This window comes from Eulemur rufifrons, chromosome 29 (assembly GCF_041146395.1).
Source record: "Eulemur rufifrons isolate Redbay chromosome 29, OSU_ERuf_1, whole genome shotgun sequence".
NCBI lineage: Eukaryota > Metazoa > Chordata > Mammalia > Primates > Lemuridae > Eulemur > Eulemur rufifrons.
The window spans coordinates 30,755,309-30,775,725 of NC_091011.1; the positions used below are offsets into that span (position 1 = coordinate 30,755,309).

General features: G+C 34.1%; 1 protein-coding gene across 1 annotated transcript in view; it reads right to left on the reverse strand.

The window, feature by feature from the left end:
* SP4 (Sp4 transcription factor) overlaps positions 1–20,417 on the reverse strand; it is a 77,872-nt gene that overhangs the window by 9,701 nt on the left and 47,754 nt on the right. The window contains exons 3-4 of the mRNA XM_069462024.1: positions 16,938–17,166; positions 12,328–12,527 (exon numbers count right to left, since the gene is read on the reverse strand). Coding sequence (XP_069318125.1) covers positions 12,328–12,527; positions 16,938–17,166 — 429 coding nt within the window. The remainder of the gene's footprint in view (positions 1–12,327; positions 12,528–16,937; positions 17,167–20,417) is intronic.

Below are 20,417 nucleotides of genomic sequence, written 5' to 3' on the forward strand. Positions count from 1 at the left end.
CTACGGTACATGTGTTTCTATTTGAAGTGGAATTTGTGAATAGTTGCACAGCTCGACAGTATTTTTTAATTCTTTCTGCTTAACAGCCCATCATGTCAAAGAAGACCAAGAGAATGCTGGAGGAAGAAAACAGATTTTTTAATGAGGATTGGGAATTGCAATATTGTTTCTGCTAAAGATAAGATGATTTGCTTGCTTTGTGATATTATAATATCAACATTAAAGAAATTTAATGCTCATCAGCATTATAACACTCATAAAGACCACAAATATTTTAAATTAGAAGGAGAGGTGCGAAAGGTTGTACTGCAGAAATTAAAAGATGAAAAGCAAAAGCAAAGACAATTCTTTCAAGCAGCAATAAGACCTGGAAATAATGCCACTGAAGCAACTTATAAAGTGGCTTATATACTCGGGAAAAAAGGGAAGCCATTCATTGATGTAGAAATTGTGAAAGAATACATTATTGAAGTTGTAGGATGCTTTGACTCCGATAACGTTTCCAAGTACAAACAACTGCCCCTTTCAAGGAGAACCATAACCGATCAGCAGCATGAACTGCCTTCAACTTAACAGAACAACTTCATGTAATCCTTCAAAAGGAAAAGATATATTATTCAATCACTTTGGATGAATCAACTAATACTACTGACTTGGCACAGGTTTTATGGTTCATTTGTGTCATGACAGAAGAATTTCTTTGCTATGAAGAATTATTAGAGTTCCTCACTTTAGGCACTCTCAGTGAACAGAACATGTGGAGTAGATACCTTTAACAACTTCAAAGATAAATGTGAAGTTGGACTGAATTTGGTAAATTTAGTGAGTGTATATACAGATGGTGCACCTTCCATGACAGGAAAACATGAAGTGTTTATTGCACAGATAAAAAAAAAATCTATTAACAGATCCAGATGCTCTCATTTCTTTTCATTTTATCTTGCATCAGCAAAATCTCTGTGCTAAAGCTATAAGCTGCTAAAGCTACCTTGCAACAAGTCATAAGTATTGTTAACTATATTCATGCAAATGCAACACTGCATCATCAGTTTCATAACATGCTAAAGTTAAATGAAAAGGTATTCAGTGTGGATTTGCCATATCATTCTACAGTACATTGGCTATCACAGGGACGGGTGTTGGCCAAAATTTTATCTCTGCAAGAACAGATAGTTAAACTTCATGAAGAACAGAATCAGCAATGTGAATTATTGGAAGATTTCTATAGGACTGCAGCATTTTTGTGTGCTATCATGTCAAAACAAAATGACTTGAATATGTCTTTGCAAGGTAAAACTAGGTCTGTATGTGATATGTGGCAAAAAATCCAAGCATTTCAAAAAGAGTTGTATTGTTTCAAAATACTTCTTCAAAAAGAAATTTCAAATGAACACTTTCCCCAGTTAGCAAAGGTAACTGATAAGCAGGATGATGTATGAAAATCATTTGAAGAATACACAGCAGTTATAGACCTGTTAGTTGGAGAATACAATGAAAGGTTCACTGACTTTAAGAAGCATGATATCACATGAAAATTAGCATTTCAGCCTCACCTACTTGATGTCACCAAGGCACCTAAAGAACTATGTAGATGGAATGGATTGAGCTCTCAGAAGATGACATTTTAAAGTCATTGTTTGATGCTAAGAAAGATCCAATTGAAATACCAAAAAATGCAGTAGAATACTCATGCCTTCAGCAACATGCCTGAGAAATGCTTTCTTGCTTTTCAACCACTTATTGCTGCAAATCTACATTCTCCTCCCTAACCTAAATCAGGATGCCCTTAAGGTCACAAATGACTGATGCCCATCTAGAGGATCAACTGAAACTGCGGACCTCCATGGTGCAACCAAATATTCCAATGCTTTTCAACAAAAAGCAGACAAAACAAAGTCATAAAAGGTTAGTTAACTTTAAAATTAACAAATAGTTTTCATTTTTTTGAAATTATTAAGTATGTAGATTTTTTACAAAATAATGTACATTTTTAAGGATATCTAATTGAAGTTTCTTAAATGCAGCCTTATTTGATTACAGCTAAATTAATGTGGCCTTTCAACATGAAAAGGTTCCCCACACTTGGCTTAGATTATTAACTGGAAAACTTTCTTTTTTACTAATAAAAGCATTTAATGCTATAAATTTCCCCTAAGCACTGCTTTACCTACACCCTGCAACAAATTTTATTATGTTGTATCCACATTCAGTTGAAAATATTTTCTAACTTGCCTTGAGACTTCCTCTAGACTCGTGTTGTTTAATTTCCAGATATTTAGGGATTTCCTAGATATTTTTGCTACTTGATTTCTAGGTTAATTCCATTAGGATCTGAGAACATACTTTGTATGATTTTTTTTTCTTTTAAATTTAAGGTACATTTCATAGCCCCAGAATATGTCCTACCTCTGTGAATGCTCCGTGTGCTCTTTAATAAAATATATATTCTGCTGGAATATTCCTTAAAGTGACTTTTATGTAGACAATACAGTTAGGTCTTTTTTAAAAATGCTATCTGACAATCTTTCCTTTTTAATTAGTATTCTTAGACCATTTGCACTTAAGGTAATCACTGGTTTGATTAGGTTTACATTTATCATTTCATTATTTGTGGTTTCTGCCTCTGTTTTTCATGCTTCAGTTTCCCCTTTTCTCTTTTTTTTGTTTGTTTGTTTTTTCTTTTTTCCTTTTTCCGGATTAGAGGATGAATAACCCTTATCCAAAATGCTTAGGACCAGAATTGTTTCAGATTTTGCATTTTTTCCAGATTTTGGAATATTTGCAGAACACATATTGGTTGAGCATCCCTAATTTAAAAATCTGAAATCATTAATGTTCCAATGAGTATTTCTTTTGAGCATCATGCTGGCAATGAAAAAGTTTCAGATTTTGGAGCACTTTAAATTTCCAATTAGGGATCCCCAGCCCGTGTTTGCATACTGCTTAGTATTCTGACTTAATTTATGAAATTATTAAATTCTATAATAATTTCTCAGTCCTATATATAGAAGAATATTTCCTCCCCAATCTCATTATTTTTGTTTATAAGGTTTATAATATACATAACTTCAAAATATACATACCAACTTCCATATTTTACCAGTAAAACAAAGGTTTTCAACTACATAGGCTTCTTTATACTTCCTTATTTATGTTTGCCATATGTATCAGATCAACATACAATAAAAATTTACCAATGTTATATTTTTTTACTGTAAGTAGTCATAAATATTTTAAAGATTTAAAGCAGAGGAAAAATAATCTGCTGTATTTACCCAGGCATTTGCAGAATTTTTTTTTATTTTTTGCCCTTTTTTCATTGTTCAATTTCAGGGTTCTCTCTGGTATCATTTATTTTTACCCTGAGGAACTTCCTTAGCAGATCTTGGAGTAGATCTGATGACAACAAATTCTCTTAGTTTCCTTCATCTGAAAATATCTTTATTTTGCATTTATTACTGTACTGTTCTAAGAAATGTTCACAGTTCTCTTTTTCTGGCCTCCATAGTTTCTGAGAAGAAATCTGCCATCATTTGTAATTTTGTTCCCCTATATTTAATGTGTCATTTTCTTCTGACTTCTTTCAAGATTTTTTTATCTTTGATTTTCAGCAGATTGATTATGATGTGTCTGGGCATGGTCTTCTTTCAATTCCTGTTTGGGATTGAATGAACTTCTTGAATCTATAATTTACACCTTAATGTGGGAAGTCTCAGCCATTAATTCTTCAAATCTCCTATATCAATCTTTCACCTCTCCTTCTACGAGCCTGATGACACAAATTTTAGATCTCTTATTACTGTACCATAGATCCCGGAGGTCCAGTTTATTTTCTGACCCTCCAACCTTTTTCCTCTTTGTTTCTTAGTGATCTATCTTTAATCTCCCTGACTCTTTCCTCTATTATTTCCATTTAGCTATTGAGCATATAATGAATTTTTTTTACTTTTAATATTGTATTTTTTCAGTTCTAAAATTTCCATTTGGTTTTTTTCTATAGTTTTTATAGATTTCTTTGCTGGAAACTTCTACTTTTCCATTCATTTCAATCATGCTTACCTTTAGTTCATGGACCATGGTTATAACAGCTGCTTTAACATCTTTATATGATAATTCCATATCTGGATCATCTTGACATCTGTTATCTTTTCCCTAGAGAAATAGTTTTATTTGGTTCATGGAATGTTGAGTAATTTTGGACTGTATCCTGGACATTTTGGATACCATATTTTAAAGATTCTGGGTTCTGTTAAAAACCCTCTAGAGAATGTCTTTGTTTTAGCAGGCAGTCAACCCATTTAGGTTAAAATTCCACCTTGCTTTCTCTGAGCAGTAGTTCCAACATTAATTCATTTTTCAAAGGCTTTGTTAGGCTATTTGGGTCTGGCCAACACATACTGGGAAATGGGTGGTGGTTTTTAAGATAGTTCAGTTCATGAGGTCTTTGCTATGATTTGTTGTGTCTGTCCTGTGCACGTGCAGCTCATGGTTGAGCGTGAGACTTCTTTTGATCCATACAAAGAATTAGGAAACACTTTTATATCTCTTTTCAAGATATTCCCCATGTATTCCAACCTTCAGCTGTGTCCCTTTTTCTAGTTCTCCTGGCCAGAAAGCCAGGGTTCTCTGAGGGTTCTTGTACTGTTTTGCACCTATACCATGACCACCTTCAGAGTGAAAATGGCAAGAAAGAAAAATAATGATGATTACTATCAAATTCATTGGAAAACAAAAGTCCCATTTTCTGGTTCCTCTGGCCAGAGAGATGGGTATTTCCTAGGGTTTTTTGGTGTCTATGCTGCCCCTACTGCAGTGCAATCTGCAGATGAAACTGGCTTTAGAGCACAGGGTCCCTTTTCTTTCTTCTCTGGCTAGATACAGAAGGTTTCTCCTAGAGTGATTGCTCCCTACACCTGAGACAAAGGAGGGAAACTAATCTCTGTGAAAATTAACCTAAATTGTACACTGTTATTCAAGTTTTGGCTTCACTTCTCAATTGCCTACTATTGTTTGCTTTTCACTGCTCTCATTCAGATACTTAAGGCAAACAAAAGAACCAAACTCTGTCCAGAGTTTTTAGTGTAATCAAAGGGACAAACTATAGATAGCTTAATACATTTTGGCCAGCAGTAGACTCAAAGGCAACCGTTTTGACCATTTCACACTAATTGAAATATCTATATAAAAAAAATTCTGTGAGAAAACTTCAATGCAATTGGTGGAGTTTCCTGGTTGATCTATTTTGATTAAGGATTTCTCATTTTACAAAAAACATTAGAGTTTCATTCCCAAATGGATTTTACAGAATCTGTTCAATTTAAGTTTGTAATTATTGACATAATTACAAATATATATATATATGTGTACCTTTATATGAAATTATATCTTGGATAAAACACTTTAAACCATCACATATTAAGAAGAACCCATCTTACAGTTTTAAAAAACTTTTCAGGGGCTCTTGTGGACTTTTTCTTAGCTGGTGAAAAAGAATTAGAGGTATGGTTGAAGATGTAATCTCCCTATAACTCTAGTTACCAAAATCACCCCAGGATTGCCTATTGCTCAGCAGACTATGGATGGCAAAATAAAATGAAATACTCCAGTAATTGGGTAAAATATTTACAATAAAATATTCACAAAGATAAACTAAATTAATACAAGTGACACATTAAATTTATCCACCTACATAATACCTTTATTATAAATATTATTCATTTAATTATATTAGTTATATCATTATAATATTTCCCCATTAACAGAAAAAGTAAATATAAATCTTTTTTTTTTTTTTTAAGAGACAGGGTCTTACCCAGGCTGGAGTGCAATGTGGCTCTTCACAGGCATGATCTTAGCATACTACAGCCTTGAACTCCTAGGCTCAAGCAATTCTCCTGCCTTAGCATCCTGAGTAGCTGGGACTACAGGTGTGTACCACTGACCTCTGGCTAAATGTAAATCTTTAATGTTTAAGACAGTAGCATAATCACACCTGTTTATCTCTTCTCCCCACTGAGACACCCATTAACATAATAGTAAAGGCATAAAAATGGGTTAAATCTATGTTAACAAAAAGAACAGGAAAAGAAGTCCATCAGCAAAACAATGATTGTATCAAATTTCTGCAAACTAGGATAGAGATTATCAAGGAAGAGGATATGTTCTGGAAGAGAGCCAATGTGTTTTCTGTAGTAACCTGTAGAAGTCTGGAACTCAAAATGGTGGGAAGGAGACGTGGAGCATAAAACAGAAAATTAAAGTCTGTACATGGACTTAACTCTACCATGAAAAAATTTGGGCAAAATATTTGAGAATTTGTATCTAAAGAAACATAGTCCCACAGCATATTACTGTATTTTGGTAATTAGGCATCTTCTAGTGTAACACACAGTTTCCCACCCAATTGCCTAAAATAAAAGCCACGAGAGCTCATGAAGTTTTCAAAATCTTTCACTTGAACATAATCATCAAGCCATATGAACTTGAACAAAAACCAAGGATCACTAGATAAGTCAGGAAAGCCAACAACATTGGAAAAAGCAAGATACAGACAAAAAATTACCCTGAAGGAAAGGCAAAATTCTAAATGAAAAACTCTATTATTTTCAGCAAGTGTCTGCATCCATACAATGAGAACAAGAGGCAGGTAAAGAAAAAAAAAGTCTCTAGGCCTTCTCTTCCTGGAGTCGGGAAAAGCTAGGTTGAGGGGTCGGTGGGGGGAACCTCTCTTTCCCTTGTGTTTGGATTGAACTAAGTGACTTCTTTTCCTTCTAACAGAGTATAGAAAGAGAAAATAGTAACTTTACACTGGAGAAACCTGGCACACACTACATTAACCAATTCATCAGAGTTAACATCACCAATAATAAGACATATTCACATTATGTAACCCCTTCATATGATGTGATGAGAAAGGCACTAATGTCTGTGATAGTCTTCCCAGCAAGAATTCATAACCTCAGACTAATCATAAGAAAACATTAGAACCAACCTAAATCGGGGGATATTCTACAAAATACCCAACCTAGTACTTTTCAAAAGTGTCAAGGTAATAAAAGACAAGGAAAGAATTAGGAAATGTCACAGATCATAGGAGACTAACGAGTTTTAACAAATAAATACAGTGTGTTATTCTAGATTGAATCCTGGAGTAGAAAACGTATATTGGTGGAAAAGTCTGTAGTTTAATTAAAAGTATTGTAATACTACTAATTTCTTAGTTTTTATAAGTTACTGTGGTTATATGAAAAGTTAGCATTAAGGGAAGCTTGGTAAAGGGTATATGGGGAATTATTTAAAAATAAAGCTGCAGGGGAAAAATCAAGAAAGGATAACAAAGGAAAGGACTTCTTGTTGGTAAAACAGATACAAGAAAACAACAGAGTAATGCCATTTATATTTTAAGAGAGTTTTCAATCTAGAATATTATATTGGCCAATGTATCAAATTAAGTGGAAAGTGAAATAAAGAATTTTTCAGACAAATTTGCTTCCCTATCCTTTTTGTTAGGAAGCATTTCAGAATGTTTTCCTGCATCCAAGAGAGTAGACTAAGAAAAATAAAAATATGAAATCTTGAGAACGAGTAAACTGAGAAAAACAAAAATATGAGATCTTGAGAACCAGTATGAGATCCATATGGTGGAGCAAGGAAGAAAAATCTCAAGATTACAGCTGGGTAGCAGTGCCCTACAGAAAAATCAGTCCGTATTGATCAGAAAGATAGAAAGTTCTAGAATAAGAAAAAATTGAAAGAAGTTGACTACTGTTCTTGCAAATTTGAAATTTAACTCAAGGTGGTGATAAAGTTAGACAATGCAAGAAAAAAAGGCAATTAGAAACTCCAAGAAAAAACAAAAACCATACAAGAAAGCAAATCTAACAAAAGTACATTATATAGTCATTATTTGCTAATTTTCAACTTTAAACTATAAAAAAGAGATTAGTGCAAGAGAACGTAAGCATTTTAATCATGAGAAAAAGAAGAGAAATAATAAACTTTTAGGTGAGGTAAGAGGGGAAATGAAAAACAGACATGGTAATTATCCCGTATCATAGAGTGGTGAGTCAAAAGATAATATCTGGCCTGCATATAGTTTCTTTTGTTTGTTTGTTTGTTTGTTTTTGAGAAAGAGTCTCACTCTGTTGTGGGGGCTAGACAGCCATGGCATCAGCCTAGCTCACAGCAACCTCAAACTCCTGGGCTCAAGTGATCCTCCTGCCTCAGCCTCCCGAGTAGGAGGGATTATGGGTATGCATCACCATGCCCGGCTAATTTTTTTTTCTATTTTTAGTAGAGACGGGGTCTCGTTCTTGCTCAGGCTGGTCTCAAACTCCTGACCTCAAGTAGTCCTCCCACCTTGGCCTCCCAGAGTGCTAGGGTGCATACAGTTTTAAAAACAATCTTAGTGTCTTCAGATGTTGCAAAGTGAAGTAAACTGTTAACTCTCAATGCAAGAAGTCAACAGATAGTGTCTAATATTGATAGTTCAATAAATAACCGTGTAAGTATATTATTTAGATAAATGGCAGTCATTCTAGGAAGAACAAAAAAGCAAATGTAGTTAAAAGAGTAAATATGGTTTTCTCTGGGAAGCAGAATAGGGAGTGGGGCAAAAATCCTCCTTAACATAGTAAGCTCTTCTCTATGATTTAATTTTTAAATACCATATCCATGTATCATTTTGAAAACCTTTTAAAATTTATTTTTTTAAAAAGCAAAGATATCTTCACTATTTCTAGCAGTAAATAAAAATAACTCTTTCTTCATTCACAGTAAGTCAATGAGTTTCTACTTATAGTAGTGATTAGACATTGAATAAAACTTGGTTCTTGCCATGAATGATGAAGGCTTCCCACTTATATTAATTCCTTAATCAATACTTATTTTAAAAGATATTTTTCATATGCTTTTGAACAAATTTAATAAATACTTAGAATGGAAGTTAAGGGAAGGCGGAGGAGGAAGAGAGGTAAAAACCTACCTACCAGGTATAGTGAACACTATTTGGGTGATAGGTGACTAAAGCATTATAAAAGCTACCCATGTAACAAAAAACATCTGTACTCCCTTAATATTTTGAAATAAAAAAAAGAAGTTATTATGTTAAATCTTTAAAAGCAACAACTATGATTATACTGATACCAAGCTTAATATTTTTTAGGGTAAACATGTTTTAATTAAACAATTCTATGTTTGATGTATTTAAGGCATCTGACCCAGTGAAAATGAAGTATATTCGATTCTACTATCATCAAGCTAGTAGATGATGATAATGGTGTGGATCATTTTTAAAAAAGATGTGCCATAAATCATTCATATTTGGTTCTGAAGTATATGCAAATATAAATCCTTGAATAAATTTGTTTTGTGTATCTGCATGAGTGTGGATGTGTGACAGAGAGGGACTTTACAAACTCATCATTTCTCAGACAAAATGATGCAATCGCAATGTGAGGTTCCAAATCAAACAAAGTGGCAATTTTTCTTGGCTTCCCTAACCCATCCCACTGCTAATCCGGGGTGGAAATACTGCATCCTTTCATACAGACATAAATAACAGAGCATTTTTCTAAAACAGACATCGACATTGTTATGGGATTAATTTTAAATCACATCATATTTGCCAATGTCAATGGTGAGGTGGCCTTACAAGCCTCAATGCAATACCACACAGAAAGGTTTTTGAAGCTTCTTTTTAGAATTAAAATTCACAGGTTTAGTGCAATGCTAAATCTTTCAAGGATTGAGCCAGTATACTTATATAGGTTGAGTATTCCTAATCCAGAAATCCAAAACCCAAAATGCTCTAAAATCCAAAACTTTTTGAGCACCAAATGTCAACACAAGTGGAAAATTCCACATTAGTACTTAACTTTGCTTCTTGCATAAAACTATTAAAAGTATTGTATAAGATTACCTTCAGGCTATGTGTATAACGTGTATATAAAACATAAGTGAATTTTATGTTTAGACTTGGGTCCCATCCCCAAGGTATTGCATTGTATATATGCAAATACTTCAAAATCTAAAATCTCAAACACTTCTGGTCCTAAGCGTTTCAGATAAGAGATACTCAAACTATACTTATTTGTGTCACTACTTTATGTGCATATTAGATAACTTATATTTATCATCTTTAATAGATTTTATTTTTTTCTTTTCTGAGACTATTTTCTAATCTTAAAATGGAGCTAATTTCTCACAGTGTTGCTGTTAGTATCAAATGAAGTAATACATTCAAAACATCTGATATATGGTAGCTGATTAAAAATGTCAGTTCTATTTCCCTTTTTATCCCACGTGTACCTTGGTACAAAGTTAAAGTCTAATTCAGTAATTTACTCAAATTCATTTAATAATTAAATATTGAGTCCCAGATATGTACCAGGCATGCTCTCGATAGAGAGAGTCGGTGTTCTGAGTGAAAAAATGAAAACTGCTCTACCAAATGTCAAGACTTAATACAGGCCGGGTGTGGTGGCTCATACCTGTAATCCTAGCACTCTGGGAGGCCAAGGAGGGAGGATCACTTGAGTTTGAGACCAGCCTGAGGAATAGCAAGACCTCATCTCTACTAAAAATAGAAAAAATTAGTGGGGCATGGTGGCAAGTGCCTGCAGTCCCAGCTACTCGGGAGGCTGAGGCAGGAGGATTGCTTGAGCCCAGGAGTTTGAGGTTGCTATGAGCTAGGCTGACGCCACGACACTCTACCCAGGGTGACAGAGCAAGACTCTGTCTCAAAACAACAATAAAAGACTTAATATAAACCTACAGCAGTTAAAATAGTATTGTATTGGTGTAGGAACTGACAAATAAATAAATGCATCCAAACAGAGAACACAGAAATGAAACCACACTTAAAGGAGAAATTATATAAGGGAATTATCATTACAAACCAATAGAAAAAGAAGGGGCTATAGCAAAAATGGTTTTCCGTATGGAAGAAAATTAAAACTATATCCCCATTCATTCCATCATCACAAAGAATTCCACGCTGATAAAAGATCAATCTTACAAAAACAAAACTTGAAAGCTGACATAAGAAAATGTTTTTAAAAATGTTATGATCTTGGGATGGGAAAAACATTCATAACAAAAAGCAACATCAAAAGAAAAGATTTATATTTGACTAAATAAAAATGTAAAACTTCCATATGACAAAAAGTAGCACAAAAATAAAAAGACTAGCAATATAGGGGTAAACTGTAACATAAAAATCATATGAATAAGAAGGAAAACAACTCCAAAGAAAATGAGAAACAGAATAAACAGAAGAAAATATAAATGACCAATGCACATGAAATGATGCTTAATCTCACTGATAATCAGAAAAAATGCAACTTTAAAAAATGAAAAAACATTTTAGATTGACAAAACTGAAGCAGAGATTGTAACAGTCACCTCAGAGATTCTTTAGCCATTATCTAGCAAAATCAAACATATACATTCTCTGTGATCCAATAATTCCACTTCTCATACATGTTAACTGTATGTTCACATCAGCAAAGTTTATGTTAACAAAAAAACAAAAAAGCCTAACAATAACCTCAACAGTTTGGGAAACATGAATACAGTGTGGTAGTCATGTGATAGAAAGAAATACATCTATGCAAATATACATACATATAAACTTGAATAGATCTCAAAATAAAATAAGTAAAATTTATAATTCCAAAACATATTATTTAACATTTCATAATATATACAAGACAATAGTTTATATATAGATCAATAATATATGTAAAAGTATTAAAAATGTACTAAAAAACTTAGACACGTTAAATTCATGGTAGCCGCTGTCTTTCAGAGGTGGAAGGGCAAAGATGATATTGACTTTATAAATCATTTGTTTTATTAAAAAAACCAGAAAATGTAATATTAACAACTACCAATTCTAAGTGAGGGTTATCAGGTGGATGTTTGTTATATTATTCTTGATACTTTGGTGAATTTTCTAGATTTGTTAAAAAAAAAAAAAACTAAAACAAAACTAATGAAGGTCACCATTAAGATCATAATTGAACTCTCTTTTCACCTCTTTAAACACTATAGTATGTGATTTCAACATGCTAAGAATACAAGATAAACAAATGGAATAAATCCCAGGTCATATAAATATGCTGATAAAGTTTACAAAAAGTAGAATATATCTGAGAAATGAAGTAAAGAATTTTGATCTTAAACGTCTTCCATGTAACTGCTAAAGTGAATGCTTTCCTCTTCATTTGCATATTTCTAATTTGACAGCTAAATTATCACTAAAACTTTTATCTAAACACTGAAAAAATAAGTAAAAAGTACAAGTCCTAAAATAAACCAACTAACCTGTATGGGTTCTTCTATGTCTTTGAAGCTCATCACTCCTTGTGAATCTTTTGCCACAAAACATCCAGTTGCATATAAAAGGTCTTTCTCCAGTATGCCAGCGAAGATGTGCTCGTAGGTGAGATGTTTTGCCATAAACTTTTCCACATCCTTCAATGTGACAAATATGCTGTTTCTTTTTTCCTGGTTCATTACTGCCTCTAACAAAAACAAAAGCCAAACAAACATTAATTATATTATCAAACACTAGGCTTATAATTATGGAAAAATAAGAAAGAATCAAGGTGATTAAATGACGCTTTTCTGAATAGGTTTGTTTGACCATGATGTTATAATTGTAGCTAAAAATTTCCACTAAAGGAAAAATAAAACAAGTCTGTGTACTAAACAAAAAACTGCTATGAAAATGTGTTAATCTGTGAGTTTATGCTCTACTATGGACTTCATGTTCTTTTCCTAGTCAGCTCTTCCCTTGGGGAAAAAAATCTCTTTAAGCTTCTCAAGGCACTTCAAAATTCTCCTCTAAAATACTAAAAAGATAGCCAACTCCAGTCAAAAGTGTAAGGTGCAGTGTTATCTCCAGTAGGACAGTGTGAAGAGTTCCATGGACCTGTTTCCCACTGAAACTGGTGAAAATTAATAAAAATAAAAAACACCATATAAAGTCTCTGGAAATGGTCCTACAAGCAAATAACAGCAAATAAACAAACACTTATTCAAGAAAATCTCACAGAACTCGGTAAGAACAGTGAGAGCCTGTGAACCAACACTCACTCCTTCCCTTCTCCCTCCCACCTCCATGACCCAGGAACATTATGGACTGTTGCAGCTAAGAATAGGGATCCCTCTCTTCCCACCTCCCAGTCAGAGGGCTAGCTCCCCCAGCAGACATTTGCATTTCTCATCCAACCCCAGCTACCTGTTGCTGAGGCTAAGTTCCAGGCAAGTGTGGGTGAAATCCAGCCCTCAACCTTGGGACATAGGCTCTACCTTGGATGTGGTGTGATGAAAATGCTGAGGTCCAGACTGCTCTTGACCCGGCCCATTCGTAATTCATCACATGTAGGTTCTAAGTCTGCAGAGGCAAGCTCAGAAGACCTGAGGCTATTTCTGCCCCTACCACCAAATGCTCAGCTCCTAAAGTACGTTATCACTCAGAGAGAAATATGTCATTGTTTCAAACCCCAGCTGGAGAGCCATGACTCAGAAATTTTAGCTAGAGGGAGAAGCACACCATAAAACAGAGAGTTCCAAATCTCTTCCCAAAGGAACAGACTCCATTTGCTACAGAGTGTGAAGTTCAAGTCTAAGGGTCTTCTCAAAAAAACTGGAGATTATAGCAAAAGGCAAATGGGAGGAGACTAATAGACTCATTGGAGATATAGGCTAAACTGTAGCCTGGCTATTTTGCCAGAGAGAAGCAAGTAAATAAAGCTGAGGGGAACCTTCCTGGGGTCAGAATAAATGTCAAACACTGAGATTCTTAGAAAAGGTCAACAAAATTAACAAACCTTTAAGCTATACTGACCAAGAAAAAAAGAGAAGACTCAAATTAATAGAATCAGAAATGAAAGAGGAGACATCACTATCAACTTTACAGAAATAAAGAGGATTACAAAGGTATTCCTATGAACAATTCTATACCAATTACTTAAATAACTCAGGGAAATGGACAAATTCCTAGAAAGATAAAACTGACTTAAGAACAAATAGATAATCAGAATAAACTTATAACAAGTAAAGACATTGAATTAGTAATTGCAACTACTCACAAGAAAAGCCCAGGACCAGACAGCTTCATTGTTGAATTCCACAAAACACTTAAAGTACTAATACCAATTCTTCACAAACTCCACAAGAAAAGCCCAGGACCAGACAGCTTCATTGTTGAATTCAACAAAACACTTAAAGTACTAATACCAATTCTTCACAAACTCTTCCAAAAAATGTAACTGGAGGGATACTCATTCTGTAAGGCCAGTGTTACCATTTCGAAAACCAGAAAAAGACATTACAAAAAAGGAAAACCACAGACCAATAACTCTTTTGAGTATGGACGCAAAAATCCTTAACAAAATACTAGCAAACTGAATCCAGAAACATATAGAAAAAATTATATACCATGACCAAGTTAGATACATCTCAGGAATGCAAAAGTGCTATAATATCTGACAATCAATTAATATACTATATTAATAAAATAAAAAACAAAAACCACATTATCAACTCAACAAATGCACAAAAGCATGACATAATCCACTATTGTTTCATAAAAATACTCAATAAAACAGGAATAGAGGGAGCTTCCTCAACTTGATTAAGGGCCCCAGAGCTAACAATGTACTTATGCTTTTCTCTTAAGTATTAATAGAAACAAAACAAGGATGTATAATTTTGCCAATTCTAGTCAATACTGCACTGAAGGTTCTAGACAGAGCAATTAGGTAAGAAAAACAAATAGAACTCCTCCAGAGTGGAAAGGAAACAGTAAAACTATGTCTATTCACATATGCCATCACCTTCCATATAGAAATCCTAAGGAATCCAGTTAAAAACTATTATTACTAATAAAAGAGTTCAGCAAAAGTTACAGGATATAAAATTAATATACAAAAATCAATGTATTTCTACACACTTGCAATGAATGATACAATAGTCCTATTTACAATAGTATCAAAAAGAATAAAAGTGGAATAAACTTAACAAAAGTGTAAATCTTATACTCTGAAAACTACAAAATACTTATGAAAGAAGTTGGAGAAGAGCTAAATAAACAGGAAAACATTCCACGGGCATGGATCAAAAGACATAATATTGTTCAAGTTGGCAATAGTCTCCAAATTGACCTACAGATTCAGTGCAATTCCCATTAGAATACCATCTGGCTTCTTTGTAGAAACTGATAAACTGATTCTAAAATTCACATGCAATTGCAAGTGTTCCTAAATAGTCAAGACAATTTTGAAGAATAACAAGATGGAGGACTCAAATTTCCTAATTTCAAAGTTATTACAAAGCCAAAGTAATCAACCAGTATGGTACTGGCATAAAGACAGACATATAGATCAATGGAATAGAATTGAGAGTCCAGAAATAAACCCTTGTGTCTATGGTCAACTGATTTTCATCATGAGTGCCAAAGCAATTAAAGGGGGAAAGGACAGTTTTTTCAACAAACGGTGTTAGATGGACCCTTACCTAACACCATATACAAAAGTTAACCCCAAATTGATTAAAGACCTAAATGTAAGAGCATAAATTGTAAAACTCTACCTCCCGCCAAAAAAAAAACCTCCAAAACCTAGGAATCTTCATGACCTCAGAATTGGCAATGGATTCTTAGATATAACACCAAAAGTGGAAGCAACAAAGGAAAAAAGTAGAAAAAACTGGACTTGAAAATTAAAAACTTTCGTGCTTCAAAGGACACTATCGAGAAAGTATAAAGACAATCCACACAATGGGAGACAATATTTGCAAATTGTATTATCTGATAAGGGACTTGTATCTAGATTATATAAAGATATAATTCAATAATAAAAAGATAAATAATATAATTAAAAATGGGCAAGGGATCTAAATAAACATTTCTCCAAAGGTATACACATAGCCAAAAAGCACATGGAAAGATGGCTCAACATCATTAGTCATCAGGAAAATGTAAATGAAAACCACTCTAAGATACCACTTCAGATCCAGTAGGATAGTTATAATCAAAAAGTCAGATAATGACAAGTACTGGCAATGATGCAGAGAAACTGGAACCTTCATACATTGGTGGTGGAAATATAAAATGGTTCAGCCACTTTGAAAAACAGTCCTCAAATGGTTAAACACAGGTTGCCATATGACCCAGCAATACCACTTATAGCTACATAAATGAAAGTGAAATTAAAATATATGTCCACACAAACACTTACATCAATGTTTATCATTGATCATAATGATCAATGAGTGAAAATAAACTCAAATGTCCATCAAGTGATAAGATAAACAAAATATTGTATATCCATGCAATGGAATATTATTTTTCCATTACTCATGCCATAATATTGCCTGAACCTTGAAAACATGCTAAAGGAAAGAAGCCAGTCTTAAAAGACCACATATTGTATGATTCCATTTATATGAATTGTCCAGAATAGGCAAATCTACAAAGACAGAAATTAGCTTAGTGGTTGCCTAGAATGGAAAGGTTGAGGGGATGAGAGGGTGATGTCTAAAGGATACAGAATTTCTTCTGGAGATGACAAAAAGTTTCTAAAATTGATTATGGTTATGGCTACACAACTCTGAATATATTTAAAAACCACCAAATTGTACACTTTAAATGGATGAATTGTATAAGTTTTATATCAATAAATCTGTAAAAATTTTGCATTACATATGAGAAAAGAAAACTATTCTTAAAAAGTGTAAGGTACAAGGCAAAGGCCCACTCAAATTCCATTCCTAAAACAGAAGAACTTAATTCCCTTCGTAATATTATATCTCAACTTCTGGACTGCAAAGGTAGTGAGGTTCTAGTGTCCAAAGTACCTAACCAATAACTTGGTTTTAACTACTATTTTATGCTTCCACAGAGAGAGAGTTTAAGATAGAGCACTTACCTTCCTTCTCCTTCCCTACAATTAGGACAGGAACAGGCAACTCTTCGAAGCCTCTTGCCAGGCTGTACCTCTTGATCAGAAGTTTGCTGGCCTTGCTGCAAATGCACTTGTGTGAGTTGGTCAGGACTAACAGCACCTATCGTTGCATTAGCAATTCCTCCAACTGCTACAGTTACAGGGGCTATAGTAGCTTGCTGGACTTTTACTCCATCTTGTCCTTGCTGCTGACCTAAAAAGGAAGCAAAAAAGTATTACAATGTTTTCTATTTCTAAAGAAAGGATAAAAAATTCCAAGTGGACATTTTAAAGCTAACACATTTGTTCTAATAATCTGTGTAAGGTACAAAAAGTAAAGGGTTCAATGTGTCAATCCTCCTAAAATATTAATATAATATTCTTACTTTAGTAGCTCAGGTTGCCTCTTTAGATGATAGGACTATACATAAATCATTTAACCCTCTTTGTGGCTTAATTTCTCTCTCCATCTAAAAAATGAAGATAATAATACTCCCTACTCCTACCTACCACACTAAAGTACTATAAGGATTCATGAGACATTTGAAAAGCACTCAGATGAAAGATGCTATATATACACAAAGCAACATATCTCATTTATGCTGAGAAAATACAGGAGTGAAAAGTCACTAAACAAAGGATTAAGTTTTATGGACATTTCTCATTTCTAAATAGTGTAAGTATATATGTTTTTACTGATTAGCCATTTTTTTAGTAACACAGAAAGTGTTTTTTTAAATGCCCAACCACCTATGATGATTACATATTGTCACTATAATCATAAAAAGACATTTAACATATTATTACTTTATTCACTCACGTTACATGGCTTAGATTTCATCTGTCAGGTTAGTACATATACCAGCTTGGCTTCTTCACTTAGGGAAAAATATAATAAATAATACATAACATGACCAAAAAATATCTATTTGCATGGCTTAACTTTATCCTGAAGTACAATGCCATATAATTATCTTTTCATTCTCAGAGTTCTACATTCTCTCCATCAGGTGTGAGAATATCAAGTATGTGAATGGACTGAAAACACCAATTTATAAAAGAATGCTCCCACCTTAGAGAGTTGATATAAGGATTAAATGAAGTTGAGTTTTTAAAAATCCTTTATCACAGTGCCTGGCACAGAACTGTTCATTACATGTTAGCTATTATTACTATTAGTCTCCACTGAGTTGTGTGGCAATACAAGATTAAAATATGCTAGCAGAAATAAACATGTGGTACTTTAAACTTATGGAGCAATCAAGAAAAGCCAATAAAAATTACCAAGTGGGAAAATGGCACACATTTTCTATATGAGATTATTAGTAAACCTCTGACTCTCCCAAAGTCAAGCTCACCCTCCTCTGTGTATCCACAGCACTCTGAATCCTTTTGGTAGCACCTACAACTAAAATACAAATTACAAAATATATTTTGTCACTGTTTTAGTAAGGATACAAACCTCTACTGAAGTTTACATTTTGTTCACCTTTGACTTAGCATGGTGTGATAAGTAAAGCAGTGTAAGTGAAGTCAGAAATTGTTAATTTATCACTGTGCACTCGGAGATCCTCAGTTTCCTCAACTCTAAAATATTAACACTGACCTCCCTAAATTCTTGTCCCCTACCCTATCTACTTTAAAGAGTTGTTTCTGAAGATCAAGTTGATTTTCCAAGGGTAAAGGCTATAAAAACTGCAAAGCAATACCTAAATGTAAAGTATAATTATTATGTCTCAGTGTATCTTTTGAGCACATATTCAGTAAAACCAGATCCCTTAAGGATGACCTTGGCTAAGCAAACTATTTGTGTGCCTAGAAGCACAGTGATACACATACTCCCTGTTTACTGCAAAAAAAAAAAAAAAAAAAATGCATTTCTGGAAATGGGAGTTCTGTCTGAATGAGCACTACAGAAAGTCTTTACTGCATGGTCCCTATGGAGATGCAGGCATTTTAAGTTGGCAAGTACTCTTCACATCCCATGAAGTCATACGATATTTCTGGCCACAAGTTTTCCAGCTACTATTCATACAACAGTTGGTCATTTCTTTCAGGTTGTAATGATATTTAAGATAACCTTCATTATGTTAAAGAACCGCTAGGGATTTCTGATCCCTCAGATCCCTTGACCATTTCCTTGACACATTCCTCAAGCCTCCATGTTATCAGTGTTTATTTATTCAGTGCCTAAACAACTTGGCAAGGTCTTTCACTGAATAATACTAGGAAAATCATATTTGAGTTTATATATTGAAGCCTTATAACTGACTTCTTCACCAGATGTCTCACAGAGAGCTCGAGTTCAATATACTAATTTTCTTTCATTTCTACTGCTAAATAAGCCACCAAACTACAGCAAGACCTCCAAGGTCCTGCTTAAGTTTAATTGTATCTACGTTTCAGACCTCATCTTGTATTAGTCTCTCCCTTGCTCCTTCTGCTCCTGATATACTGGCCTTTCTTTTGGCCCTCAAACAAATCAAGCTCATTCCCTTCTTAGGGCCTTTGCACATACTCTCCAGTCTGGATACGGATGCCTTTGCACCCAGATCTTTGCATAGTTGATTCCTTATTAATATTCCGGTCTCAGTTCAAATCGCTCCTCTTTAGAAATACCATTCCTGACCACACCATCTAAAAGTGGTTCCCCTTAGTATATCTCTATATCATTACCTAGTTTTGTCTTGTTTGTCTTACAGTACCTTGTTTTTTTATTCTATTTTTTTTCTGTCTTCACCTCACTTCTGAATGTTAAGTGCCACGAAAGCAGGGATCTTGCCTGTTATATTCACTGCTGTAACTCTAGTATCAGGAACAGTGATTAAAACATAGTAGCCACACAATAACATATGCTTAATAAAAAAATGAAGGTTTAAAAATGAAAAATGAATTTATCTTCCAATCTTGCTTCTATTAATACTAATGCCCCTGTTTGGCTACTCCTATTCTCATTACTCACACTCAGAACATTAAAATGTCAACTTGTAGGCTACTTCTTTCCCCATTACATCCAGCAACTGTCAAGTTATAAAGGTGCTCCTGCATAACAGCTCTTGCACTTATCTTTCTTTCGCCAGCATCATCACCCTGATCCAGGCCCTTGTTACTTTGTGCCTTTACTAGCCTAAATGGACCCTTCCCTCCTATCTCATCCTTCAGACTTCTGCCAGAAAATCAAAAAGTGGTGTTCTGATCATCTCACTTCCATGCTCAATAACTTTCACTCATTCTCCATTGAACAAAGCCTAACATTCAAAGTACTCCCCACACAGTCTCAGTTCCTGGTTCACAGACTTCTTCCTAATGGCCAAATCCAACGCACATTTTCTCAGTGAGCAATTACACGATTGCTCCGCTGCATTTGACACCACTGACCACTACATCCTTCTTGAAACTTGACTGTCTGAGCTAACATTCAACCTCTTCAGAAACCCCTTCTTCTCTGTTAGCTCTTTAAAATCA